This window comes from Prionailurus viverrinus, chromosome B1, assembly GCF_022837055.1.
Source record: "Prionailurus viverrinus isolate Anna chromosome B1, UM_Priviv_1.0, whole genome shotgun sequence".
NCBI lineage: Eukaryota > Metazoa > Chordata > Mammalia > Carnivora > Felidae > Prionailurus > Prionailurus viverrinus.
In genome coordinates this window covers 185,543,258-185,570,771 of record NC_062564.1, presented here as the reverse complement: position 1 = coordinate 185,570,771, position 27,514 = coordinate 185,543,258, and the positions used below count along the sequence as shown (strand labels likewise).

The window sequence follows — 27,514 nt, the reverse complement described above, 5'->3', positions numbered from 1 at the left end:
GGGGCCGGAGCAGGTGGACGGGTGGTGGGGGGAGCATGGCAGGAGAGGCAGTGGGAAGGGGACAGGAACAGGAAGAGGACGGGGACACCTTGCACGGGCCATGGTAAGGGTCTTGGGCAGCTCTTCCTCACTGTAATGGGAGGGACCGCCTGCGGGGGGGTGGGGGGCGGTGGGACCCCCTTGCACCGGTTGCCATGTGAGGAATGAGGGCAAAGCCAGGCTGCGACACAGGCCAGTAGGACAGCAATACGCACGGCGAGCAGTGATTGAATATGCAACGTAGTCTGAAGACGGGGGCCACGGGACCAGCGGCCCTCTCACCTCTCGCGGCAGGACAGGCATGAAGAGAAGTCCAGGTGGGCCTAGAGTTGCTGCCCGTGCCGCGGATTTTTCTCGATGGTCATGCATGAGTCAGACACAGGTTTAACGGGTGAGGGACGACTGCTACCGCCTGGTCCCCTCCCCCCAGGAAACGGACAAGAGTAAGCGGAGCCTCAGGTGTGGCGTGCCTGGCCACCTATGGCCCACATGCCCAGAATGCAGCCGGAGCAGGTGCACCAGGAGGGCACGTGGCCAAGCCTTGGCACACACGTGTCCTGAAAGGCTGCTGACTTTTGATCTGGGCTAGATTTTCTCAGCAAGGCGGGACAAAACTCTACCCACGTGTCCACCAACAATCGGACCACCGGCCGGGCTTGCCACGGTCCTGGCAAAGGAGATAAGCTTCCAGGGAGCGGTAAGGGGGGGTGCGGGGGGGGGGGCGGGTGCATACAACCCTCACCTCGGGAGCCGAACCTAAGCTTTAGGTGGAGAGGCACTCAGTCACACTCACGGAACAGCCGTGCATGGGGACCTTGGCTTGCTCTCTCTTTGTAAAGGAAAAAGCAAATGAAAGCGAGTCAGGGGGCACTTCAGTTCAGACACGGAGCCCTCGTAGGACACCAGGCACTCGACACAGAAAACGTTCCCCCACACGCCACACCAGGGCTGGCTGCAGACTGCAAAGGGACCAGACATGAAAGGCACCCCCGCGGCTCCCTAATGCCCTCTTGTTGTTCTGACTTGACTCTTGTTCATCACGAGCCGAATAGAGAAGCCCCTGCTAAGAACAAGCCAGAGGCCTGGCCCCCTTCCATCGCACAGCCGCATCAAGAACAAAGGTCGTGGACACTTTCCGAAGGGCGGCCGCAGACACGCTTTTGATTCCTCTTTTAAAGAGAGGGAGAGGAAATGTTCCCCTTTCTCTGTGATTCTGGAAGGAATCACAGCCACGCACACAGACCTGGTCGGAGAGTGCACAGAGCCCCCTCCCCCCATTTGTGGTGACTTTAATTATTAGAAAAGGTTTTCCTCTGCGTTACGCTCTTATTAGATTTGCTCTCACCCCAAAAGTAATGCTCGGAATACGGTGGGGAGAAAAATCCCACTGCGCTGTTCCAAAGCTCCGTGAACACAGGAAGGAACAACAAAAGAAAAGAAAAGGCAGTTCACCTGTTAAGGGTATGTTCGGGCGCCCTAAGACCTCAGCCAGTCCATAAATGACTTCATTTAAAAACTTCCAGCTTGCAATTTAGTCATTGTTCCATGAGAAATATGTGATTTGCCAAACATGAAATGGAATCATTACGCCCTGACAAAATCGGAGGCAAATCAAAACCGGCTGTACGCGCCTCGTGCTTCCTTCTCCTTAATAAATTAGGTCTCCCCGCGGAGGGCATTCCAGAAAGATGCTAGCATGGGGTTCTGCCTGGAAGAAGGATGCACACTGATCATCGAAATGCAGGCAGCTCGACTAGTTAATTACCCGCCCCGCCCTACCCCCCACTCACACACACACAGAAAAGGAATCTGCCTTCTTCTTCTGCATATCTGTATTTAAAAGCACCACACAAACAGGGAATAAGCCAGACACAGAACGAGGCCATTCAGACAAAACGCAGGATAAGATCGCATAGAACTAGACACACGCAGAAGCGCACGTAGAAACTGGTGGATTCTGAACAAGGTCTGCAGTCTAGTTCAACAAGATTAGATCCACATCAGTTTCGTGGCTTTGATACTGCACTACAGTTGGGGGAGACGCCACCATTGGGGGAAGCGGGATACATGGGACTCTACCATTTTGCAACTTCTTGCAAATCGAAAATCATTTCGAAAGAAAGAGATTATTTTTAATGGCAAATGTGTTCGTTCTATGGCAAGTGGCCTTCGACCAACTATAATATATGGTAGTACCAGCCCTGGAAGCTGTCATTATATGCAGGGCTGTTTGGGGGTGGCCCCAGGAGACATTCGTGGCCATCATCTTCTCAGTGTACTTAAGTCATCTAGGAGTGATGACACCTAGATGTGATTTGCCATCCAGGAGCCTCCCGAGGAAGGGTCTGCTATCACAGGCCCATGGGTTTGCGTCGCCCACCAAGCCTGCCGGGGGGTTGAGCCGCAGTTACTCTAGATCAGAGTCCTACCAGCGCTGCCCCTGCTCTAGAGGCCCCTTAAGCTTTAAGATACATCGGAGTCACCGGAGTGTGTTTAAAATGCTGATTTCAGGGGCGCCTGGGTGGCGCAGTCGGTTAAGCGTCCGACTTCAGCCAGGTCACGATCTCGCGGTCCGGGAGTTCGAGCCCCGCGTCAGGCTCTGGGCTGATGGCTCAGAGTCTGGAGCCTGTTTCCGATTCTGTGTCTCCCTCTCTCTCTGCCCCTCCCCCGTTCATGCTCTGTCTCTCTCTGTCCCAAAAATTAATAAACGTTGAAAAAAAAAATTAAAAAAATAAATAAATAAAACATAAAATGCTGATTTCAGGGCCCCACACCCTACAGATCCTGACGGAGTAGGATATGGATGGGGCCTGGAAATCTGCATTTACCAGAGCCCTGGGTGACTCCGTTGCAGCTGGTCCTAGGGCCACATTTCAGGAAATACGGCCGGGTTCCAGGTGAGTGCTGGGAGCATGCCCAGGTTGACTCCCCATCGCAGGATCGGCAGAAGGGCCAGTAGGCTCTCAGCATCCACACAGCAAGGTGCGCTTCTTACCAATGGAGAGAACTTCTAAGAGTGCACAGCCAGAGATCCCCAACCCCGGTGCTTAACGGAGGGCACGGGAACCTCCTGCACTGGTCCTTCGGTGGCTATAACCATGGGACATTTAGGATAAGATGTAGAGTTTGGACCCTATCATCGTGGTGGCTAATTGTATCAAGTGCTGGTTATGTGTTAAGCACATTACATCTCATTTAATTTCCACAGCACTGTTCTGAGGGAATTGCTACTTATTATCCCCATTTTACAGATAAGAAAACTGAGGCTCCCAGAATGCCAAGGTTCACAGGCAGAAAGTGGCAGAGCAAGGAGTTGAACCCAGGTACGCTGGGCTGAAAACTCCCACGTGATTTCCTGCCTGACACAAGGGCTGCTCTGGTTCTCATCTCCTCCTGGAAAAAAACACTCCACCTAAAAATAACTGATAGTCAAAGGGTTCATGAGGGGAGAGAGGGAGGAAGACTTCCCCAGTGCCTGTTTCAATGGCAGTAACGCTCCTTTCCCAGTTCAGACCCAAGCCTCTGAAGGTCCCTCCACGACCTCTGTGACCCTCCCGTGCAATCTCTTCTCTCCTACTCTTCCCCTCTCTTCACCTTTTTACTTCCTCCCTCTTTTTCCCTAAAGTCCTAAACTACAGGCTCGGTGTGCCCGCCATTTTCCTCACCTCCCCCCACTGCTGGTATAAGAACCTTCTCCACCATCCTCTCGTGATACAGGCTATCTGAAGAAATACGCATGAGGTTCCTTGCAAGGCAAATGACCTACCACTTTCAAGAGGACACTGGGGAATCTTGTTTGCCCGAAGGTTCCAAATATAATCCATGTTCCACTCCAGGCACACTTGATGGTCTTTGAAAGGGCGTTCGAAAGGCGGGACCGTCTTCAGCAGAGTATAATTCTTAGCTACGGCATGTAGCAAATTGTCCTCCCATTTAACATTCAAGTCTCCACCACTGTATCTGTGAGTAATCCAGGCGCGTAGTATCACCGCGGATACCGAAATGGAGTGTCTGATGAAATAATCATCTCTGTAAACCATGATGCTCGGAAATCTCACGTGCACTATTTGTGTCCTGCTGGTGTGAAGATGCTTTTCATTTTTCCACCTCTTTTTGTACACAGGGATGCTACTTCTGAACTCGGACGAGACAACGGCTTCCAGATTGACAACACACGGCTGAGAGCATAAATACTCAACCGAGACTTCAGAAACATTGCGGACGTTCCCTTCAACGACGGTGAAATAAATAAAGTCTTTGTAAGCCATGCTCTGTTCCGCTTTGGGTGTTACCGACGTCGTCAGGGACGTCTGCCTGCCCAAAGACGGCACGACATTCTGAAAAGGAAAAAAAAGAGGAAGAAGAAGAAAGAAACACAGGGAGTTAAAAAATCATCATATTAACAGATATGTGAATCATTTTCCTGGGATACAAAAATACCCGTCTACATAAAGCAGAGAACGTGGGAACGAAAGATGGCAAAACCACTACTGAACAATTAGAGAAAAACGCACACACACACACACACACACACACACACACACGAATGAAGATTAGGCCACATTCAACTCTCTCCCCAGACTCAGTAGCATCTGCTGATCAAAATGGGGCTTTCAAAGCTCCGTGGCAATCATTCCAGAGCTGGTTTCCAAATGGAGGAGCTAGTTCGCAACAAATCCAGGAGCTGCGAACCTGCCTTGGTGTGAAAAAAAGGGACGAGCCAGCTTCAGACATTTCCAAACTATTGTCCTGACTTCAAATGGTGATCAGACACAGCCAAATCAAAGGGCGGGAGAAGAGTTCAAAGTGCACCCGAGAGGGAGCATGATGGGGATGCCAACCTGGCCTCTTTTTCTCCCGTGAAGTTCTGAGCCAGGACAAGCACGCGTGACGGATGGACCAGCAGGAGGTTCCGGCTGCTCCAAATCACACACAGCCAGCCTTGGACCACAGACTGTGTTGTCTGATTCTTTCACCACGGATGGTGCTCCCGGTGCCAAGAAGGATTTTAGCCGTGTGTGTATTTACCTAGTTCTTTAAACGACGAAGACCTCTTAAAATGGACCTTCCTTCCAGAAGAAATCTTGGAAGTTGGTCATGAGATCAAGGCAATGTTTCGAGCATAAGGCGCTGATGTATGGGTGCTAAGAGCTCTTCCAAATATAACTTTTGTGATTCAGGCATCCAAAACACAATAGCAAAAAGGTTACTTTGGACCGCCTCACACCCATTCGTATGGCCGTTATCCAAAAACAAACACAAAACAAAACTAACAAGCACTGGAGAGGACGTCCGGAAACTGGAATCCTTGTACGTGGCTGGGTGGAAGGTAAAATGTCGCAGCCACTGAGGAAGACAGTGTAGCAGTTCCTCAAAAAAACAAAACCTTGAATTACCACGTGACCCAGCAATCCCGCTTCTGGCTACACACCTCCAACAGTTGAAAACAGCGACTCGAGGGGCGCCTGGGTGGCTCAGTCGGTTGAGCGTCCGACTTCAGCCCAGGTCATGATCTCACACTCCGTGGGTTCGAGCCCCGCATCGGGCGCTGTGCTGACAGCTCAGAGCCTGGAGCCCGCTTCAGATTCCGTGTCTCCCCCTCTCTCTGCCCCTCCCCTGCTCATGCTGGGTCTCTCTCGGTCTCAAAAATAAATAAAAACATTAAAAAATTAAAAAAAAAAAAAGGAAAAGAAAACAGGGACTCGAAGAGATACACTCACAGACACACACCCATGTTCACAGCAGCATTATTCACAACAGCCAAGAGGTAGAATTGACCTCGATGAATAAATGGATAAACAAAATGTGATCTACACACCCAACGGAATATGATCCCGCTTGAAAAAGGAAGTCTGACGCATGCCACAATATGGATGAACATTGAGGACATTATGCGAAGTGAAATAAGCCAGTCACAAGGAATAAATACCGCATGATTCTACTTAGAGGAGATACCTGCAGCGGTCAGATTCGTAGAGACGGAAAGGAGGGTGGTGGTTGCCAGGGGTTGCGGGGAGAAGATCACGGGGAGCGAGTGTCTAAAGGGCACAGAGTTACAGTTTTACAAGATGAAAAGAGTCCCAGAGATGGATTTGGTGATGGTTGCACAATAGTGTGAATGTACTTAATGTTCCTGAACTATACACTTGAAAGTGGTTACGATGGTAAATTTTGTGCTGGGAATATTTTTACAAGTTTAAAGAGGAAGGTCACTGTGGTCTTTTCCAAAGAAGGAAGAAATAAGGACTCTTTTTTCAATTCTGGCTGACGGGTGTAGGAGACGCAGAAGGGGCTAAGACATAAATGTGGGTATCAGGAAATCGTGTTTATAAATAGTGACACAAGGCAGAACGTGTCAGTGCTCTAGTCGGACTATAAGCAAGTCCTAAAGGAATACAATCCCAGGGGAGGGTCATTCTTCCTGGGGGTTCTAGAACAGCCTTTACGGAAACAATGGTATTTCAGTTGGGCTTTGAGGGATGAAGAGAAGTTCTTTAGGAAGAAAGGCAAAGGGAAAAACTCTGCAAGTGGTGTGAACAGCATCAGCAGGGGCAAGAAGGCAGGGAAACACCGACGTACGTGGGGACCGGATACAGGGCAGATTGCTTTGACCAGAGAACAGGAGGGGAACGACACAAAAGGACATAGGGATGCGAGGTTGAAAAACGAAAGGCAGAGTTCTGGCTCTCAAGGAAGGACACTGAATCCCAGTCCAAGGAACGTGGAGTCTCATTCTACTAACAGTGAAGAATCAACGAAAATTTCTGTAAAAGGGAACTGCGTTTCTATTTTAAAAGCACTGACAGTCAATTAGAAACAAAGCTAACAATCAAGAAAAATGAGCGAAATGACATAGTTCATCAATTAGTGAATTCCCACGGATAGTAAAGGAAAGGCACATGGAAATGACACTGAAGATACCAGTTTGAACTGACTAGGTTCACAGAGATCAAAAAAAGTCCGATAACACACTGTACCGGCCAGGTGGGCCTCTTACGTATTGCTGATAAGAGTGATCTCTGTGGATGGTGGTCAGGCAATAGCCAACAATTCCCCCTCTAGGATTTTAGCCTACACATACTCTCAAATTTGTGCAAAATGATGTACGTACATGTTTTCACTGCAGCACTGTTTGTAATAGCAAAAGATGGAAAACTAAATGTCCGTCAAGAGACTGCTGGTTCGGGTGCGTGGGTGGTTCAGTCGGTTAAACTTCTGACTGTGGCTCAGGTCATGATCTCACGGTCTGTGGGTTCAAGCCCCATGTCAGGCTCTGTGCTGACAGCTCAGAGCCTGGAGCCTGCTTCGGATTCTGTGTGTGTGTGTGTGTGTGTGTGTGTGTCTGCCCCTCCCCTGCTCTCTCTCTCTCTCTCTCAAGTAAATAAACATTAAAAAAATTTTAAAAATAAATACATAAAGGAAAATATATACATATTTTCTTTAATACACATCGCACGGGTTGCTCACATGGAAAAGGATAAAGTGACCAGAAGACAGGGTAAGAGAGGGACATTGGCTGTATATTCTTATTTATTATCTTTGAATTCTGTATTACATGAATATCGCAAAACAAAACAGAGTAGGGCGGGGGGCGGGGGGGGGGGAGCAACTGTCCTAAAGATGAAAATAAAAAACATAGTTTCTCCAAGTGGCAGAGTGAGAACAGGAGAATGGCCATTCCTTTTGATTAGTCACGGGAAAAGCGTGGGAAGAAATATGTAAAGAGGTGGGTACAGTCCAAACTGTCTGCCCCCGCAGTAAGGGGTTTAATTGTTTTATGTCCTCATTTATACTTCCAAATTACACGGGGGAGGGGGGAACAAACATAAAAATAATCTTATAATTAGAAGTGGCGACTGTTAGAGTGGATGAGCCCTTGGCGAGGAATCAGCCCACCCCATTTTCCCAACGAGGAAATGGGTCGCTGAGAGGCGATGCTCTCCGACATCACCCGGGCCGGTGGCTCAGCAGAGGCAAGCCCAGAAGCTCCCCACCCCCAACCCCGTTTTCACTCTCTCTCTCCCCCCGTTCTTCACCCCACAGCACACAACAGCAAGACTGAAGAGTTGCCGGGCTGAATTCGGCTTCCTTGTGAATGAGAGATACCCCCAGCATTTGTCCATAAGCAGTGGCTTGTCGGACGTGTGGAGGTCTGGCCCGCCGCTCAAGACGGGAATCCGGCCTCGAGCCCACAGCAGAGGGTGGCTGAAGACCGAGGCCACAGGTGCAGATGGAAGCTGGATGGCACAGCGGCCAACGGTGGCTGGTGTCCCTCCTACCAAGTGCCCCTAACGCTGCCCTCGCTCAGTTCCCTGGGAAGAAGACATTGGCCCAGTTAGTGAGGCAACTGGACTAGAGTCCAACACATGCTGTGGTATATTAAATATTACCTTGTGTTCTTTCTCAGAGAATGACTTTAAACCTCTTCCTCATTCCTCTTATGTATTCCTTAAAGACTCACCCCAGCCCTCTTCACCCACTTCAGTTGTTTTTTAAGTTTATTTATTTATTTTGAGAGAGAGCAAGAGAGAACACGTAAGCAGGGGAGGGGCAGAGAGAGAGGGAGAGATTGAGACTCCCAAGCAGGCTCCTTGCTGTCAGTACAGAGCCCGACTCGGGGCTCGATCCCACAACCGTGAGATCGTGACCTGAGCTGAAATCACGAGTTGGACGCTCAACTCACTGAGCCACCCAGGCGCCCCTCCCACTTCAGTTATTTTTTAATCTTTTTTTTAAGTTGTTTTATTTTTTTTAATTTTTTTTAATGTTTATTTATTTTTGAGACAGAGAGAGACAGAGCATGAACGGGGGAGGGTCAGAGAGAGAGGGAGACACAGAATCTGAAACAGTCTCCAGGCTCTGAGCTATCAGCACAGAGCCCGACGCGGGGCTCGAACTCACGGACCGTGAGATCATGACCCAAGCCGACGTCGGACGCTCAACCGACTGAGCCACCCAGGCACCCCTTAAATTGTTTTAAAGTTTATTTATTTTGAGACAGAGACAGACAGAGTGAGTGGGGGAGGGGCAGAGAGAGAAGGAGAGATTGAGAATCCCAAGGAGGCTCCTCCCTGTCAGCACACAGCCCGACGCCAGGCTCAAACTCACGAACCATGAGATCATGACCTGAGCCAAAACCAAGAGTTGGACTCTCAACTGGCTGAGACGCCCAGACACCCCTAACCACGCGTTTAGTACTGACGCTAGGAACTCCAGTGAATCTTTCTGGTAAACCAAATTCTGGAGGGAAGGCTATTCGATTTCACCAGATTTCATTGCAAAGTGCAGTTGGTAACAGTGTCCGTTATCTTACATCTCAGGGCTAAACACGCACAGTCCACTGTCCCAAGTGAATAAGCACGGCACGTGGAAACCGGTTTCAGTTTTGCTTGATGACCCGTGACCTTCCGCACATCGGGCTCATCACTGCGGAGATCGGTGGTGACAGATGAAAATGAAGAAGGTGTAGGACACCTGACAGCATACTCTCTCCGGGCCCTTCCCTCAAAATTCTGTTTTCAAAGGAAATCTCTACCTATGCACATGAAGATTATTTTATTTGCACGTACTTCCAAGTCTCAAGTGCAGCAAAACTAAGTCCAAGGTTTATGGGTCCTAGACTCATGCTAAGCTGATACGGTAGCCACAAGTCACATGAGGCACTGGTCACGTGGCTGGTCCAAAGGGAGTTGTGCTGTAAGTGTAAAACATACACTGGGTTTCAAAGACGATTTTTTTAAAAAAGGCAAAATACTTCATTAATATTTCTTATACTGGTTATATGTAGAAATGGTCGTACGGAGACGCAGTAAGCTAAATCGAACACGTGACTAAAATTTACTTTGCCTCTTTCTGTTTGCTTTTTATCTTTATTTATTTTTTAACGTTTATTTATTTTTGAGACAGAGAGAGACAGAGCATGAATGAGGGAGGGTCAGAGAGAGAGAGAGAGAGAGAGGGAGACACAGAATCGGAAACAGGCTCCAGGCTCGGAGCCATCAGCCCAGAGCCCGACGCGGGGCTCGAACTCACGGACCTCGAGATGGTGACCTGAGCCGAAGTCGGACGCTTAACCGACTGAGCCACCCAGGCGCCCCTCCGTTTGCTTTTTCAACGTGGCTTTTAGAAAATCTGAAATTACCTATGTGACTAGCATCTGTGGCTTACGTCGTATTTCTCCTGGATGGTGCGCTTCCAGATTTGAAGCGAGCACAGACTTTTCCTCTAAAAAAAGGGCGCGATGGTAAGTATTTTCGGTTTTGTAGGCCACTTGGTGTCCGTGAAAACTACTCGGCTCTGCCGAAAGCAGCCACAGACAACTAACTCACAAGCGAACAAGCACGGCTGTGGTCCAGTACAACTGTGTTTACCAAAACAGGCGGCTGGCTGGCGGGCCCGTGGGGCATAGTCTGCCGACTCCTGTTCTAAGATTATCAAGCTTTTATTCTAGATTTAGAATTCAGGAAAACACAAGATGACAGAAAATATGCACTTTGAAGGAACGATCATACCGAAGAAATGAGACTGGGCAATTAGATATAATTTCATATACGTGTGGTTGATGGCGCTTGATTTGTTATTTTGCTAAGGTTCCCTGGTGGCGGTGTTGACATCTCCCTATTGTTTCAGTAACATCTACGTGGGATAAGAAGTTCGAGCGAGGCTAAAAATTTCGGGGCTGGAAAATTTCACGGGCTGACAAAGACGATTGGAAAAGTGGGAGAAGCTTAGTAGGAGAGAAGAGAAATTTCAGGGATGGACAATTGTTTTCTTCATAGGATGGGGGAGTGCTGGCCCCAAAGGGGACCTTGACATCACCGTGTGTGGCTTTAGGGGCAAGGTCTGAATCCCGCCAGAAGGCACTACAGTCTTCAGTCCTTTGGACACCTATGCAACGTAGGAAGCTGGCATCTTGGGGGCTGAAGGAGACCCAGTGGACAGCTGCTACGCCGTGAGTTGTGGCCACCTCTGTTATGTACAAAACCAACACCGATTAGCAACACATCACACTCCAAATATTGATTAAGCTGAAGCTGATTTCCTGGCTCAAGTCATGTGTGTGCTTATGAGCTGTTTCCTGCCAGGAAAATCAGGCAATTAACTTGAAGAGTTTCAGCTACAGGCATGACACGTGTCCAACCTTCATAGGTATTTTCACATGCCAGCTTGCATTAGCGGAAGTGAAAAATTACCCCCAACGTTCCTTTGTTTAGAAATTATGAGGTCAGAGTCCATGTCTTACTCATTATGTCTCTGGCTTCTGAAATACAGGTAGGCAGGCACACAGTAGGATTTTCGTTAAGTGCTTCCTGCGGAACTAAAGTCCTGGGCGTGAACGTTTCTGCCAGGACCCGCTGTGGTCTGTCCTGGGTCACTGCTCCGGGGGGGGGGGGGGGGCACCTGTATATTAACCAGAGGACTCCATCCAATCTTGAGTCCCTGCCTCCCATTCCTGACATTCACAAGGTCTTTTGCGATGGGGAGCCGTCTCCACTTCTCCGTTTCCATCCAGCCCTCGCTAATCTCCTTGTAAAGAACCCTCACCCTTTGGCATCCCCCCGGGCCCCTGGGGGTCAGGGCTGACGTGAGGGACTGTGAGGTCAGGGAAGGTGGCACTCTGGCACCTACCTTACCCATTTAGGGTGGACTTCTCTCAGCTACCAAGTCCCTCCAGACCTTTCAGACAACCTCCCTACATTCTAGAACTTTCCATGTCTCCACACCAAAAATACGAATTAAATTTTTTAACGTTTCCTATCCTTCTACCCTGTTGGACTCCTGCTCATCTGGCAAGTTCATCCATGTTAATGTGATAATGAAAACAGTGCTGCAGTAAAGTCACCTACCTACATTTCTATGCCAGCCTGGTGAAGAGAATGCCTTAAAAGCAAAGCCTAAACGCACTGTGTCTATAAGCAAGATTTTGGGAGTGACGGGGCATTTCTGTGCCCCTTAAATTATGCCATTCAGGCAGTCACAGAGATGTTCCACCTCGGAAGCTACTGATTTGTTCTGCACACAATGGAGCTGGGCTCTGAAAGATGCCTGAGCCCTCAAACATCTGTTTACACCAGAAGTAAGCCTTAATCAAAGTCAAATTTGACAATGTCACACCCACTCACAAAACAGATTCCCTTGTGTTTGTGTAATTGAGTATGTATTGTACATTTTTTCGAAAGAAAGAAATGGGTCAGTTAATGTTGTGTTCATGATGAGAGACCCCAAATTGGAGACCAAAATGCATTCGATTCAGCCTGGGAATTGCAAAACAGATGAATTTATGTATCTTCTGGATGGGAAAAAAAAAATCTATCAATTCTGCCTAAACTTCTTTTAGGATGGCTGCATCTGATGCCTTTAAACAAAATCAATAAGAAGAAATTCTATTCAAATAATCTTGCCAGTTCTAAAAAGCTGAGAAAACTTGGCTCTTTTCTCCATATGGTCCACTTGTCATTTAAGGAAGGGACAGAGAGACTGCAAAATCTTCAATCATTCACGTCTTGTTATGGGAAGTTTATTTACACTAACACGTGTACGTGGGTTCATGTGATATACAAACAACAACTGTGTGTTTTTCTCATTCCTGCCCATTCCATCCCACCAGTCACCTAAGGAGACCTTGGCTAATGAGTGTGCTTTCTCTCCAAACTGGCCAGATCAAACTTTCCATAAGTCAAGAGGTAACTGTACTGCCTTAAAACGCCTACTTTTCCAATTTCTGCTGACTAGAAAGAAGCAAAAACCCTGTTTATGTCAACAAAGCACGCAATTAAACCGAACGGGCAGTGATGTCAATATGGACCCCAAAATCGAGATGTGCCTTGGGAAATACTTCCCAGTTTACTAATATGCCTTCCCCAAACCGAGAGCTGGCTAGAGAAACCACCACAACAATGATCAATGCTTCCAGTTGTGTCTGCTCCCCCCCTCCTCTTTAATACTATTTGATATGCTATTTCTTTTTAACTTAAATCATAAGATGGTAACCAAGGTTGAGTTTGGTTTGATTCCATGGAGTACCTACTCTGTGCGGGCATCGGGACAGGTGCGGAAAGTCCCTTTTCTCACTCGATTCTAACCTCATCCTTCACAGAACGTCTCCCTTCAAAGCTAATCTTCACAAGGGCTTTGGGAGGGACACAGCATTCCAGTTTTACAGCTGAGAAAATAGCATGGGTTCAGAGACGGTAAGTAACTTGCCCAAGGCCAACCAACTACTAAAAACCAGAACCAAAATTCAAATTCCCACCTGACTCCAAAGTCTGCGATAGTGTCCTTCTTAACACCCAGTTAACACCCCAAAGGAGAGGCCCTCAACTCACCAACTCACCTCTCCACCTGTCCCACTTTCTGGCTACAGGTGGGGGGAAAGTTGGGACTTTGCTCACTCTCATCCTGGAGGCGGGGCGGGGATGTGTGTGGGCAAAAATCCCACCGTCTCACTACAGCTTGGTTGTGGGGAGGGTAGGTATCGTCTTACCTACAAACATACACCTTGAACCGGACCAGCTCCCCAGCTAGGGTAAGCCCTTCTTTGGATGAGGATGTCGGCCAATCTCTCCAACAATTCCTCACATGCTGCACAGCCCTCCTGCCCCTTGGCTCCTTTCTCAGGGGAACAGGATGAATGGGGTAACAGGAATTCACTTGGGACTATTTATGGTCTACTTGAGTCTATCCATCCTCTCTGAATTGCCTGGATTCTTTAAGCCTTCTCGTCTGCCTTTCCTCCAGCTGCCTCCGTCAGCCAATTCATGGCTCCCACACCATTGTCAACAGGAAGAGAAGGTATAGAAAGAAAGAGGCAAACACCATGGCTTGGGAGATTTTTGGAGCTCTGGTCAGGATGAATGTGGACCCTACTGGCTGACGCGAAGTTTGAAGGTGATCTCTGTATTTCATATATTCATTTTCACTCTTGGGCAAGCGAGATAATTGAGAATTCTCTATACCTTGTTTTGATCTTCTCAAGCCCTGTGTTCCAGAGTAAGGAGTTAATGAATACTTCTAGAGGGATAACCAATGGTCTGTGGCCACTGATGGAGAATTCTGTCGCAGCCACCGTCTGCTAACAATCCCCACGTACATCCGTGCCACTAATGCCCTCTTATTTCTCTGTCCTCTGATTGTCTAACAAGTGCAAATGTCCACTCTGAATATTTCGGCTCTACAGCTGACATCAATGTTCGCCATTGTGAGATCTGTTTTTCTCACTTAAGAAAAAATTATACATTCGAGACCAGAGTTCAGAATGGACAGAAATGCCTTCCACAAGTGCCATTGATATCGATGGGGCTGGGGCAGCCTCAGCTGGTCTAGCCAGGTCTGGAGGAGGGTAAGAGTTAATGATGTAAGAGACGGGCACGGGGGTCTGTTGGCAAGTTCTACATGGACCACACCGCTCAGCACCAGTGACCTCAGCGGAAGCGATTCTGTCACCTTTTACTTTCGAGGCCCTCACCTTCTCTGAGGGGGCTCTCTGCATCTTGACCTTTGGTGACCTTAGAATTTTCTGGCAGCTGCTGGAACCAGGGATCATCTTTTCCGAAATCTGCTTGGCATCGTTCCGTGACTTATCTTTCAGGCCTCGTCACAATTATTCATGCTTTGGCAGTATCCTAGCTACAGTCACAGTACTGTTCTTGGGCTGTGACTGAAGGTTACTCTGTCCCCGCCAATGGGGAAGAAAGGCGCCCGCTGCCTCCGGACCCTGGCTCCTGGAAGCCCGCACCCACGAGGGCAGGGGCTTAAAGGCATCTGTTCAGAAAAGCACTCTCAACCTCCAGGCCTTGCGAACGAGCGAACTGGTGGGGATAACACCAAGTGGGAATCAGCTCCCAAATCACGGATGACTTGGCTTTGGAATGCATTCCAAGGCACACTCGCTCTACACCTGGACACGCATTCATACAGACTCGAGCGCTAACCCCCACCAGCTGCCTCCGGACTACAGAAGGACCCTATCTTTAACCTCTCCATCACAGATGGCAAATATTTTCTGGTTTCACCTATTTTTTTTTTTTCTTTTTAACATCCTGCTTCTATTCTGTGGCCTGTGCTTCCTGCTTTGTATATTTTAGGCTACTTTAGACATGACCTCACATCCTGGCCAATTGCACAGTGGCTGCTAATTGTAAGAGCTTTGCTAACGGCCCATGCATGCATCTATGCATGAGAGGAATGGGTTCCAAGCAGTGAGATCCAGAAAAGCAGTAAGTTAGCGTGGCTAAGAACTGGGGCTCTGGAAGTAGATGGACTTGGGTGGCAATCCTGGACTACCTGTGTGGCCGGGGGCAACTTACTTAACCTCTCTGAGTCTCAAGTCACTTCCTCTGAGTAAGGATCTTAACAGCTTCTCCCTCACAAGGTTGCTGTTAAAATTAATACTGCATAATGGATATAAATGACTTGATATAACGCAAACTGTTATTGCTACTCTTATTATTATTCACGTTTCCAAATTATGGGACAGCTTTCTCCCTCCAGTGTCTGCACATTCCTGAGATCCTGACCCATCTCTTCCTCTACAAAGCATTCCTTGACAAGCAGAACGGACACAATTATGCATTTTTTTCAGCTGTTGTCTTCTGGCCCTCACGTGTCTTGTGCCAATGTTTGCGGTTTCTCCCACCTTGCACACTGAATTTCTCCAAGGTCAGGAAGCCTTACCTTTTAGCAGGCAGTGGCTCAGGTAGCTCGTACCTCGAGAACAGAATCCTAAGCAGCCGGCCAGACCTTTAGAACAAAAGGGGAAGCCCATCTTCCAAATCACACTTTTGCTTTCCTGGCTTTGACAAAACCTTCTCATTGAGTCGCAAAACGGCTTGCCTGTTTATCCGAGTCTTTCCTGTACAGTAGCCTATCTGAGGCCCATCTGAAGGAAACACACACAGTCAGGAAGCACTGACATTTCCCTCCTCGTGATCGTTCCCGAATCCCATCCTTCTCTGTCTGCCAAGACACTCATCCACGCTCCAGTTAGTTCCCACATTACGGTATTTTCTATAATCTCTCTTCGGAGCCGCACCTCATGACTTCACTATCTCACCTTATGCTTTGGGTATCGTCTCTTTCCCCTCTCTGTGACCTGTTCTCTTAAATCCCCTCTGGGTCCAAACAGAACTTTTACACCCGCTCCGTCATCTGCCTCTGCTCCCACAGACCACTAGGTCCTTAGGCTTTGTTCTTGTTCCTCTTGAGTTCTCGGAACTGACAAGAACTGGTCTCTCCTGGCCAGGTCTTCGGATTTCCACGTGGAACTTTCCAGACCACCTGTACACTAATGTTTCACACACGACTCTACTATATCATTTCTGCCTCTGTGGGTAACCAGTGCCTTGTGGACGGGGATCATCTGTTTACACTGAAACCCTGTCATTTGTTTGGGCAGTTTTATTTATGAGCCTGTGTGCTGTAACCCTGTGGCATAAATATTAAATCATAATATCTCTCGGGTGCAAAAAAAAAAAATAACATTCAGGTTAACTGACAACTTCTCATGAAACTATCAAGTAAATCCAACCACGAAATTTGGTACTTTAAAATATGAGGCAAAGCATGGATTGCTCAACAGGTATTTTCTAAAGCAGAATTACAATTTGCATTTTTACACCCTCTTGCTTCAAGAAATGCAACAGCCAAGAAGTAAAGAGTGTTAAAAGAAACTTGGGCTAGGTGGCAATTTCTTTGGAATCCAATTCTAATGCCTGACAATGTCTCCCAAGCAGTTTTTAGCTTCTGTGAAGACAGACTCTGCATAAGGGCAATACCACATAAATGAAAATAATTCTGGACAATGACATTGCTCAATTTTAAGCGTTCTGTGAATTTCCTATTACATCAGTTTCATGATTCAGCATTTTCTATTTCATTTATTTACAGTAATATATGGCGAGATAACCCAAGGTTTCTGCAGGATCCTGGAACATAAGGTAGGCTGGACAGGAAGGGTGTCACCTTCTGTAAATTTACTATTGTTTAGGAGAATTCAAAGCAGAAGAAAGCAAGCCATCAAAGGAACCGACGAGGACTATTTCCCCCACCTTGTTCTGAGGGTTTAAATTACTCTGGTATTTTAAATGAGCTGCTTTTGAAAAATAGGTTACTGCCATTTAGTTGATGACGGAAACAGAAGCCAAGAAGAGTGCACATTGTAAACTGACGTGCATAAGCCAAACGTATTCTCTCAAATGACAACGTTCAAGACGCAGCTAAAAGTCCCCACTCGGGCGGTAAGCGTGTTACAAAGAACTAGATCTCTTTCTGGCATCCGCAACTTGGCCGGAGTGACCACGGAGGAGTTGAAGAGCGCTGGAAACGCTAGGTTCCTCGCCGGTGCGTTGGCAGAAAACAGTCCGGGCCATGAGGCCCCGGTGGAAAGTAATAGGAGGTTCGAGGCGGGTGGCGTTCGCCGCGAGAGAGAGGCGAAGTTAAGCACGGGAAGGAAAGGAGCTGCGAGACTGTGAGGGGAGCCCAGGACGGGGAGGGAGGGGGCTGGAGAGCCGCGCGCGGCGGGTGGGGAGGAAACGCGGCTGGCGAGGCTCCCGGGGGGAGTGGGGAACAGGAGGGGGGGGGGTCTCCAGGGGAACGTAACCCGGGTGCGGAGCGCGTCTCGGAGGGAGAGGAACGGACACGAGCGAGAGCGCCGCGCCGCAAGTCCGGTCCACGCACCCCTCTCCGCGCCCCGCGTACCCATCCCAGGTGCCGGGCGCGCCCGGGGCGCAGCGGCGCGGAAGCGAGAAAACTAGCAGCGCCGTACCGCCCGGCGAGGAGGAGGTCCCCGGCCGCCCCCGCCCGCGTCCCCGGGGCCCCGCGCGGAGGGGAGGACCCGGGCAGGGTCCGGCGCTCACCAGGTAGCAGAACAGGAGCAGCGCGCAGGCAGCGCGGCCGCCGAGGCCCGGGGGGACGCCGCCGCTCGGGGGGGCCATGGCTGCGGCCCGGGGACCGACCGCGGGCGGCGGGGGTTGTTGCTGCTGCCGCCGCGGCCACCCGAGCCCCGCGCCGCGCCGCTGCATGGCGAGGCCGCCCGGATCCGGGCCGGAACAGGTCACCTGGTGCAGGGACCGGCCCCCGCCCGAGGCGCCACCTTCCCGCCCGCCCCCGGCCGGGCCGGCCGCCGCGCGCGGGGCCACCTGCCGCCGCCGCCGCCGGACCCGCCGCCGCCACTGCCGCTCCCGCCGTCGCCGCCCCCGCAGCCCCAGCCGAGCGCCGGCTCCTCCCCGCCTCCCAGTGCCCGTCCCCTCCCTCCCCTCTGCCTCCGTGCCCAGCCCGCCTCCCGGCGGCTGCCTCCGACCCCAGCTTCCACCTCGCCCCGCGGCCGGGGACCCCGCAGGTGGGGACTGACCCCGGTCCCGCCCCCTGGCCGCCACCCCCCCGCCCGGTTCCCTCGGTTCCCGGCCCGCCTCCCCCCCTTCCCCTTTCTTCGCTTTCCTCCCCCGCCCCCCTTCGGCGCTCTTCCTGTCCGCGATCCCTCTCTCCCCTCCCTCCGTTCCCCTTTTTCCCTCTCTCCCATCTCCCCCTCGCACCTTTCTCTTCCTAACCCCCTCTTCCACTTTCTGCCTTCTCTCCCTGCCCTTCTCTCCCTTCCCTCCCTCCCTTTCTCGTTCTATACCCCGCTCCCGCGTCCTCCCGCTCCCACCCACTCCTTCTGCGGGTCCCGCAGCCCAGTTCCCGCCGGTGCAATGGGTTTTGTTTCCTTGCTTTTTTGGCGAGGGCGCCATTCCCGCTGGGCGCAGGGCGACTGTGCCCCCTGCAGTTGCGCCACGCAGCGGCGCAGCTTCTAGTCTTTTAAGGATGGATTTTGACCCCTGCCTACCTCCACCTGTCCACCTGCAGGGGTGGGGCCGCCTCCCTGCGGGCACATTTTTAACCCGGGTTGCGCCCCGCCCTGCCGGCTGGTTCGCGGCACGTTCTGGATGTTTCCCGAGGGTTTTGTGCGGTGCCGCCGCCGCCGCCGCCGCCGCCGCCGTGCTCTTTGTTTTAATTGTCCAGAGTATCGGCGCCCAAAGCGGGTTTGCATTGGATTTGCAGCCCTGTGCCCCGGTTTCCACTTCGGACCGAGGAGAAAACGAATTAATTAGGCCAATGCGATTGTACTGAAGCCCTAAACGAAAGGGTGAGGCTCGTGAAGCGCACACTTTTTAGAATAAATCCAGGCACACCCTCGGCCGTGGGGCCCAGATTGGGACTGGCTGTTCGCGGATACGGGTCCTGCTGGCCCTCGAGACTTCCAGCTTGCGGCCGCCCTGGTGCTCTGGAAAGCGCTGGGCTGTGCCCAGCCGTTCAGACAAGTGCTTGGGCAGGTAGCTGTCGCTCCGAAATAGTTAACCCACGTTCGAAAGTTCTCAGGAGCTTCCCTTTGGCACTGGTGGATTTGTGCGTATTGGAACTAACAATGATTGGGAGCCTGGAAGGACACGGCCCTTGCCCTCTGGAGATGCCGCCACGGTAGGGCAAGTCGTGGCAGGCGTCAGGAGAGTCTGGCCGTACAGATGGAGTGCCCAGGGTATGCCCTCGGCCGTCTCAGTACAGGCCTGGCCACACTCAGCAACTGAGCTGAGTCATTCCTTTCTTTTTTTAGGTCACCTGAGGGCTGCGGCCTTGGGTCAGGTTCTTGGCTCCCAGTCACTCATTCCAAGGTAATGCCTTCTGTCACTGGTTCTCAAACTTCAGCCTGCATGTGAATCCCGGGGAGGGCTTATTAAAACACACGTTGCTGGACAACCCCACTAGAATTTCAGGTTCAGTTGGCCCTGGGTGAGGCTTGAGAAGCTGTATGCTGGTCCACAGACCCCATTTCCAGAACCATTGGCGTGTAGATAGGGTCATTCTGCTCCTACCTCATCCAGCAGGCACTACATTAAAACATCTGAGAGTGTCTTTGTTTGACAGCTGTCTCCAGCACCCTGCCCCACTTCCAAAGACCCGAAGCACTGAAAATTCTCCTGTGTGATGTGGAAAATCATTTATTCTATTGAGTGTCCAGGGGGGTTGAAAGATTTGGCAGCTTTGTCCCAGATTGTGTCCATATTATTTTGGGGGGGGCAGGTCAAAGTATAGACTATACTTTTTAATGTGTATGGAAGGAAAACTGTTGGCCAGTTCCAGAAAATGGGGCTTCACAATATTTCTGGAATTTCCGCCTGTCTTCCTGGGCCTTTCTCTGGAGTTCTCTTCCACTTCGTTGCACACAGACTCAGTTTGGCCTTCAGGGAACGAAATGGCTCCCTTAGGTTGTTTGTAATCAGGATTCATGGAATCCAAGTTTCAGAAGCCTTGTGAGTTTGAATTTACCTAACTGTAGTCGTTGTGGAGGCACCCCTTGGGGCACTGAGCTATTTTTAACGTGGTGCACCGAATCTCTTACTTACTAGGCCTCTGTTGTGCCCCTACTGTGCGCCAGGCATCACTCAACACCCCAAAATCCAGAGGTAAGAAGGTGCCCTGTTCCGTGAGGAGCGTCAGGCAGGCAGAGAACTGACCCCAAGACAATTCGGTCCTCAAAAAGGGATGTTCAGGTTGCTCTGTGGCCCAGGGCAGGGGTGTGGCAGGATTGACTGATTAATGTTGTATTGAAGAGGGGAAGGAAAAACAGAAGGTCAGGATTTCTATTCACAGTGGACTGTGACATTTTGATCCAGAAGACGGAACCGGTCATTGCCCTTGCCTCCTCTGTCCGGATCAGTAATTTGAAGGGTGTGGTCTGAGTGCAGAAGAAGACCGTTCGTTTTAAAATACCATTCTTTCCCACCTTTACAATTTATTGGTTCGAATTAAGTTTTAATGCTCCACTAACCTGGGAAGGTCCCTGGGGACTGTATCTGCTCTCACTCATCACTGCCTTAGGGTTATCTCATCCCCTCTGAGAGACAGTGAGAGAGCAATCCCACACCTCAACACAGAAAAGGACCGAGTCCAGCAGGAGCTTGGTAGCCTCTCTCTCTGCAAGGCTTATGAGGAGAAGCATCCAGAAGCCTGGACGGGTCAGGTCAGGGCTGCAGGAAAAAGGCATGACCTTCACTGAATATGCTTGCCTCTGTGAGCACGGAATGGCGTTCTAGGCCAGGAGTTCTTAGAATCTGAAATGGCATAACATCTGTAAAATCCCAGGGACCAATGCAGTTGGCTACCTATCCACTTGCCAAGTAAAAGTATTTAAAACCAACAAAAACCCCAATATACTATTTTTATCAACATTATTTCATCCAAAAGACGGTATTTTTACCGTCAAAAAATTAGGAAGGATCCAATATCGCAATAAAAGACAGCTCTTTATTTTTTTTTTTTTTACTTTTTTTTTTTAAATTTTTTTTTTCAACATTTATTTATTTTTGGGGACAGAGAGAGACAGAGCATGAACGGGGGAGGGGCAGAGAGAGAGGGAGACACAGAATCGCAAGCAGGCTCCAGGCTCTGAGCCATCAGCCCAGAGCCTGACGCGGGGCTCGAACTCACAGACCGCGAGATCGTGACCTGGCTGAAGTCGGACGCTTAACCGACTGCGCCACCCAGGCGCCCCAAAAGACAGCTCTTTAAACGGAATATAATTTGTGAAAAATTCCAGACTTGTCATTGCCTTATTTTTTGCTACCTTCAGGCTGTCACAGTCCACGCATGGGCACTTGGAAACCACATTTCTAGGTACTGAGGATGTCTTGGGATCTGTCTTGAGGTGTGTCCCTGCAAAGACACCCGATCTCTGAGTTATAAGAGGGGGCAGGGAGGGCACTGCAGAGCAGTGAGGAAAGCGCCCTCCTACACAAACCTTTGGGCCCAGGCAAATGCCACCAGCTCTAGAGAGACATCCCTTGTGATCTCAGGTCAAAAATCAACCGGTAGTTTCTCTCTGTCCCCAGCGAACATTGCTTGTAACCCCGTGTGGCAACTGGCATTAATCCTGCTTCGTATTCTGGTCGGTTTGTACACCTGTTCTCCTCAGCTCTGGGCATCGTCCCCTGGCCTTATACGTAGAAGGTTCTTAGGCATAGTCAGTCAATCAGATTGACTTCATCATCTTCTTTTTTCATTTTTTTCTTTCTAGCTGTCCTTTTCTTCTTGCCCCCTTATTACCTTCCTGCCTTCTTTTCCTTTTATATCCATTGTTACCTCCTCCAGCTCCTTCCTGTTAGTACACAATTTTCCCCGTGGGCAGGGTCCTCTGGAATTCCGTACCCTGCCACTTCCCATCCATTCTGCAACTTCAGATATGCGGAATAAAGATAAATGAACTGTGACATTTGCCTTTTACATCAAAATACAAGAGAAGAAAACAAAAATGGAAGAGAAGATTGCTGTCAGACCACACATTTACCATCCCCATTGGAAAACCGTGGCCTTTTTTCCTGCCAACAATGACCTTGGGGATCCAGTTAAATCCGGCCTGACGTTTTTAACATTCAGTACTTCCGTTTTTCTCACAGGGTGGGGGGGGGGAATGAGAAAGCCTAGGCTTTACCTTCCCTAAATCTGTTCCTGTCTCTGTTCTTCCTTTTTTGAATCCTCCGTATGCACCAATTATTTCCTGTTTCTTCCTCTCTTACAACATTCCACCAGGTACCATCCTCATCCCCGGGTCCCCAGACCCCCATCTTTTGAGCCTCAAGTCTCTCTGACTGCAGACTCCTTTTCCCTGGGCCACAGGGTCCTCGCTTTGAGAAGTTGTGTGAAGAGAGGATGGAAGCATTTGTGTCAGCTGGGAGTTTTTCCATGTATTTCTGTGGGGATGCGGAAGGTCTCAGAATCACCCAGTCTGTAAGCCTGGCGCACTCCGAAATGAGCTCTATTTCTGGGCCTGTCAGATGAAATGCTGTTGCTCCCGGTTATTTTTGGCTCTTTGCCCTTCTGAATAGGTGCATATTCAGCTCAATTCTCCCCCCGACCCTGAGCTGGGAAGAAGCAGGCAGCTTCCCTCAGCCAAGCCTCCTCTCGAGTCAGGAACATTTGCCCCCTTAAGCAGCAGCTATCTCAAGAGTTCTGGACTGCGCAGCGGCTGTTTATGCCACGGCCAGGGGGGCAGCAGGGGAGTCCGCTCCCTGGCCCCCTCAGATGACTGATGGAGACCCTTGAGATCCGAACAGCAGGTGCAGCCAGGTATCCAAAGCCTCCTCGTTCATACATACAAAGGTCTGCAACCTGCCCCACTGGGCCTGGCTGCAAAAACTTCTCCTACCATCCTCAGGGCACCTGGGATGGCCAGGGGACATTTTCGGCTCAGTGAGCACAGAAATAGCTGTATACTGAGGGTCTGAGGAAGGAAGAACGCTGGGATGCAGAAGGTCACGGGCATGTAGTTAGAAAAATATCTTCGGGTGAGCATGTTGAGAAGAACATGTGTGTGAAAAGGGTGGAGGGAGGTTGGGTGTGAGTGTGCAGATCCACGTGGGACGGAGAGCGAGGAAGGACAGCGACTGTGCACCTAGGGAGTGTCAGTGTAAATAATTGAAGAGAGAGAGTGAGTACACCTGAGACCTTGGGGGAAAGCGGATTGTATCTACAAGTCCTGACAATATTTGACAACTGCATCCTGCAGCTGAAATCGCGATCCTTAGACAGGCATTAACATTGACTTAGGGCTTTTAGTCTATCCGGTAATAAACAATATCAAGTGAAATGCAATGTCAAGATGAGCTGTACTTGCATGGACACTTAGTAAGGTCCATATAAAATCAAGAAAAGCATAGAGAAGAGGAAGCTAGCCCAGGGTTCTCTTAACAGCTACTTATCTCTGCAGCCTTTGACTGAGAGACTTCTTTTGAAAGTTCTTACCACGTATCACTTTGATGCACTAATTCACTCAATCCTCATGACAGCAGCAGCAGCAGCAGCAGCAGCAGAAGCCTCGTTTTATAGACGAAGGAACTGAGTCCGTTTGAAAGATCCCAGGTCCAGGGTCATCACCAGGTGGCAGAGCTGGTTTGGTCCGAGCAGCCGTGCTCAAGGACCGGAGCTTCCACGACTACACGAAACTTGTGTAGTGACAGCGGGTGGTGGAGGGGCAAGCAGGTGTCGTGAGGTATGTCCAGGGCTCGCACTTGGGTTTGAAACGCAGGTGTGTGTCCGGGCTTCATGGTGCCTAGGGACAGACACCGCCATGTCGGACACATCTGTCTGGGGCCATCCCGCCATTCCCCAGCTATGTTGCCTTTGCCGGGTCATGAATCCTTTTTCGAACCTCAGTCTCCAGCCTCTGCAAAACTGGGGATAAAGTCACCGATCTGGTCATCCATGTGGTGTTGTGGGGGCCAGTGAGGTAGCATGGGTGAGGGTGCGGGGCAAATCGTCAAGCCCTAGACAAGAGTAAAGCACTTCTTGTGTATTTTTCAGACTCACCTACTTCCAAAAAAGGCTCACAAAGAAAGGTCCATCCCTTGTAAGTTTATGAAAAACAGAAAATAAATAACCTGTCAAGGGGTTAAGGGTGACCCCACCCATGAAGCACATCTCCATTATAACCCTGGAGCGGGGGAGGGTATTCCCCCAGTATTTACCCCCCGGGGGGTGGGGGGGAAGCCAGCTGCCGTGTGTCAACTCTCACCACCAGCAAGCCAGCCATGTGAAGGGAGAGAGATGCTCAGACATTCCGACCCCCCGTGTGGGCCAGACCTGCGAATGAGCAAATCATCCTGAAGGTTTATCCGTCTCGAGCCTTTACATGACTCGAACCCAGCCCCGCCCCGTTCGGCTGAAACTGCTTCAGAATCCCTAAGCCAGAACTTCCCGGCTGAGTCCTAGCAACTCACTGACCCATGAAAGGTAAAAATAAACTGTTCCGAGCCACTAAGTTTAGGGGTAGTTTGTTGACAACAGTAGGTAACTGAAACAGTGTCCTAGGCTAATATTATATTTTAACTCAACAGTGTAGTTCATTTTGAGCTCCCTGGCATTCGAAGCAACAAGGGGAACAGGCTGGATTATATGCACTTCTTATTATCTTGAGTATTAGGATTTACCTGAAGGGCCATTTCATCTGACTCGTCTCCTTGTGGTCCAATCAGAATGAAAATTAAACTATCTTCTTACCTTAGAATCTCTCCGGTCTTGACCAAAATTACGGTTGTGCAAATTCTGTCATCTGCCCTGCTAGAGCAAACCAAAGAATTACAGTTGTCACTGACAACAAAATGTTCCTCGCATCTGGCCCAAATCTTTCAGACGGTAGCTCGAGCCTATTTTCTCCTGTTTGGGGCTCAGTGCCTCTTCTGCCTCCTGCCTCATCCCCACCCCAAATTAAGTCACAAATGGGCTCAGTGTCTCTGGGGTCCTAAGCAGCCAAAATTAATGATTAAAATAGAAATGCTGAAAATAGTTGAAACTGAAGCAGATTGGATGATTTATTCAAACCTTCAGGAAAAATTACTATTCAGCCCAGAATTGGAAATTGGATTTGTGGTTCCTAAGAATGCAACACTTCCCTGGCGCTAGCCCCCGAAAGGGAAAGGAAACAAACATGTAACATACCTCTGTGACCGTCTTTGTGTCCTTTAGACCCAGGCTCTGGGAGGTCAGGAACCGCATCTGTGTTCTGGGCAGTGCAATGTTTAATGCCTTATGGTGCTTATTAAAGCTTGTCTTCATTAAGTGACCTTCCAAGTCTACGATAATGAAACACATAAAGCTGAGTGTGAATCGGGGATTTCTGTTCTCTCCAGTGTGACCTTGGTGAACAGGCGTTACCTGCCTGTGGGTCCCATTCTGGGAAGGCTGGTTAGCACGGGGGGTATTTGAGGTCACCTCACTTACGTAGAACCTGAATGAGGCCCAGCCAACCCTGTGAAGGTAGTGAACCTTGTCCTTGTGTCCTTGACCTTGTTTTCTGTAGTCTTCCCCCACATTTGTCTTCACACCCCTAAGCAGGACTTCCGAGTCCTCGTAGCGAACCTCTGTGTGGACAGCCTGAAGGGTAGCAGAGAGGAGCACTCTCAAATCCCAGCTGAGTTCCTAATACCACATTTTCCTAAATACTTTCAAATCACCAAGACATTTCACATCCATATTTCAGGTCACTGTCTCAACAATTCCTGTGGAATCCTGGGGGGATGACCCTGTTATGGGTTGAATTGTGTTCTCTAAAAGGATATGCTGGGAGTCCTAACCCCTGGTACCTGCGCATATGACCTTATTTGCAAATAGGGCCTTCGCAGATGTAAGCAAGTGAAGCTGAGATCGTTGGGTGGGCCCTCATCCAATATGACCAGTGACCTTACAAGAAGATGGAAATTTGCTCATAGACATGCACCGAGGGGTGACAATGTGAAGACACAGAAGGAAGAAGGCCATACGAAGACAGAAGCAGAGACTGGAGCCACGAGGCCACAAGCCAAGGAACGCCCGGGGCTACCAGAAGTGGGAAGAGACAAGGAAGCATCCTTGTCTAGCGGCTTCAGAGGGAGCGTGACTTTGCCTGTGCCTTGATTTTGGACTTCTACCTTCTAGAACTGTGAAACAACAAACTTCTATTGCTTCGAGCCACCCAGTTTGGGGCACTTTGTTCGAGCAGCCTTCGAAAACTAATATGTTAAGGGTTGTCATTTTCTTATATTTTTTAATGCAATGTTATTGGATTACCTTTTTAATCCAATGTTATTGGATACCTATTGTGTACCAGACTCTGTGCGGAGCTCTAGAACTCAGACCCAAAGCTACAGGTTGATACAAAACAAATCAAAGACCTGAGCCCTCTGATGAGTTTCTATGCTCATTCTGTCGAGTCTCAGGCTCTCCCCCAGCATCCTTACGCCCAGACACCCCCACCCCCACGCCCATCCGTCACCACTGTCTGGTCTGTGCCCGTTCCCACAACTGGCTGAGACGTAGGCAGTGCTGGGCCTCGAAGCAGCTTGGGAGATCTGATCCAGCCCCGTGGCTTTCCAGGTGTACCACCTGAGGTTGAGAGGGGTCACCCTACCAGTCAAAAGGCAGCATTGAACTCCAACACGTCTTCTCACTCTCTGACTCTGATTAATTCATGTTATGAATAAATTCAACAAACAACAAATGTTTGTCGAACGAACACTAAATTATTAATCCCTGATAACGAGAATATGTTCTACCTCCCAGAGGTATTTGAATGTGCAACAATGCCTTAACCCAGAGGGGTGCGTTTCGGATCGCGAAGGGTGGGACTGAAGGTTGGGGCGGGCAAAGCAGGACAGGGGGACCCGTGGGCAAGGGTAGGGTCTTTCACTGACCTCGTATCTCATATCCTTAAAGCAACTTCGGTGTCTGCTCAGGACAGAACGGCGACCACGGAGAATTCTGGACGGGGCGGAGGAAGAGATTGCTCCCTTCTGTACTTGGAGCGGCAGCAAAGGGCTATGACCAATGCCCTCCTGGATGCAGAAGGAGGCACTGGCCTCATTATATGCACACACCGTGACTGCTGTCTTAAACTCCAATACTGCTGAACAATTCAGAAATAGATCCATTATAGGTCTGCTTTAGCCCCAGGGCTTTAACACGGGTCACTAGAAAATCC

General features: G+C 49.8%; 1 protein-coding gene across 2 annotated transcripts in view; it reads right to left on the bottom strand.

The window, feature by feature from the left end:
- SEL1L3 (SEL1L family member 3) overlaps nt 1–18,172 on the bottom strand; it is a 104,915-nt gene extending 86,743 nt beyond the window's left edge. For both annotated transcript variants that reach the window (XM_047854780.1, XM_047854781.1), the window contains exons 1-2: nt 17,892–18,172; nt 3,806–4,376 (exon numbers count right to left, since the gene is read on the bottom strand). In XM_047854780.1, the coding sequence (XP_047710736.1) occupies nt 3,806–4,376; nt 17,892–18,056 (736 nt within the window). In that variant the 5' untranslated portion in view covers nt 18,057–18,172. The remainder of the gene's footprint in view (nt 1–3,805; nt 4,377–17,891) is intronic.
- Nucleotides 18,173–27,514: the final 9,342 nt, after the last annotated feature.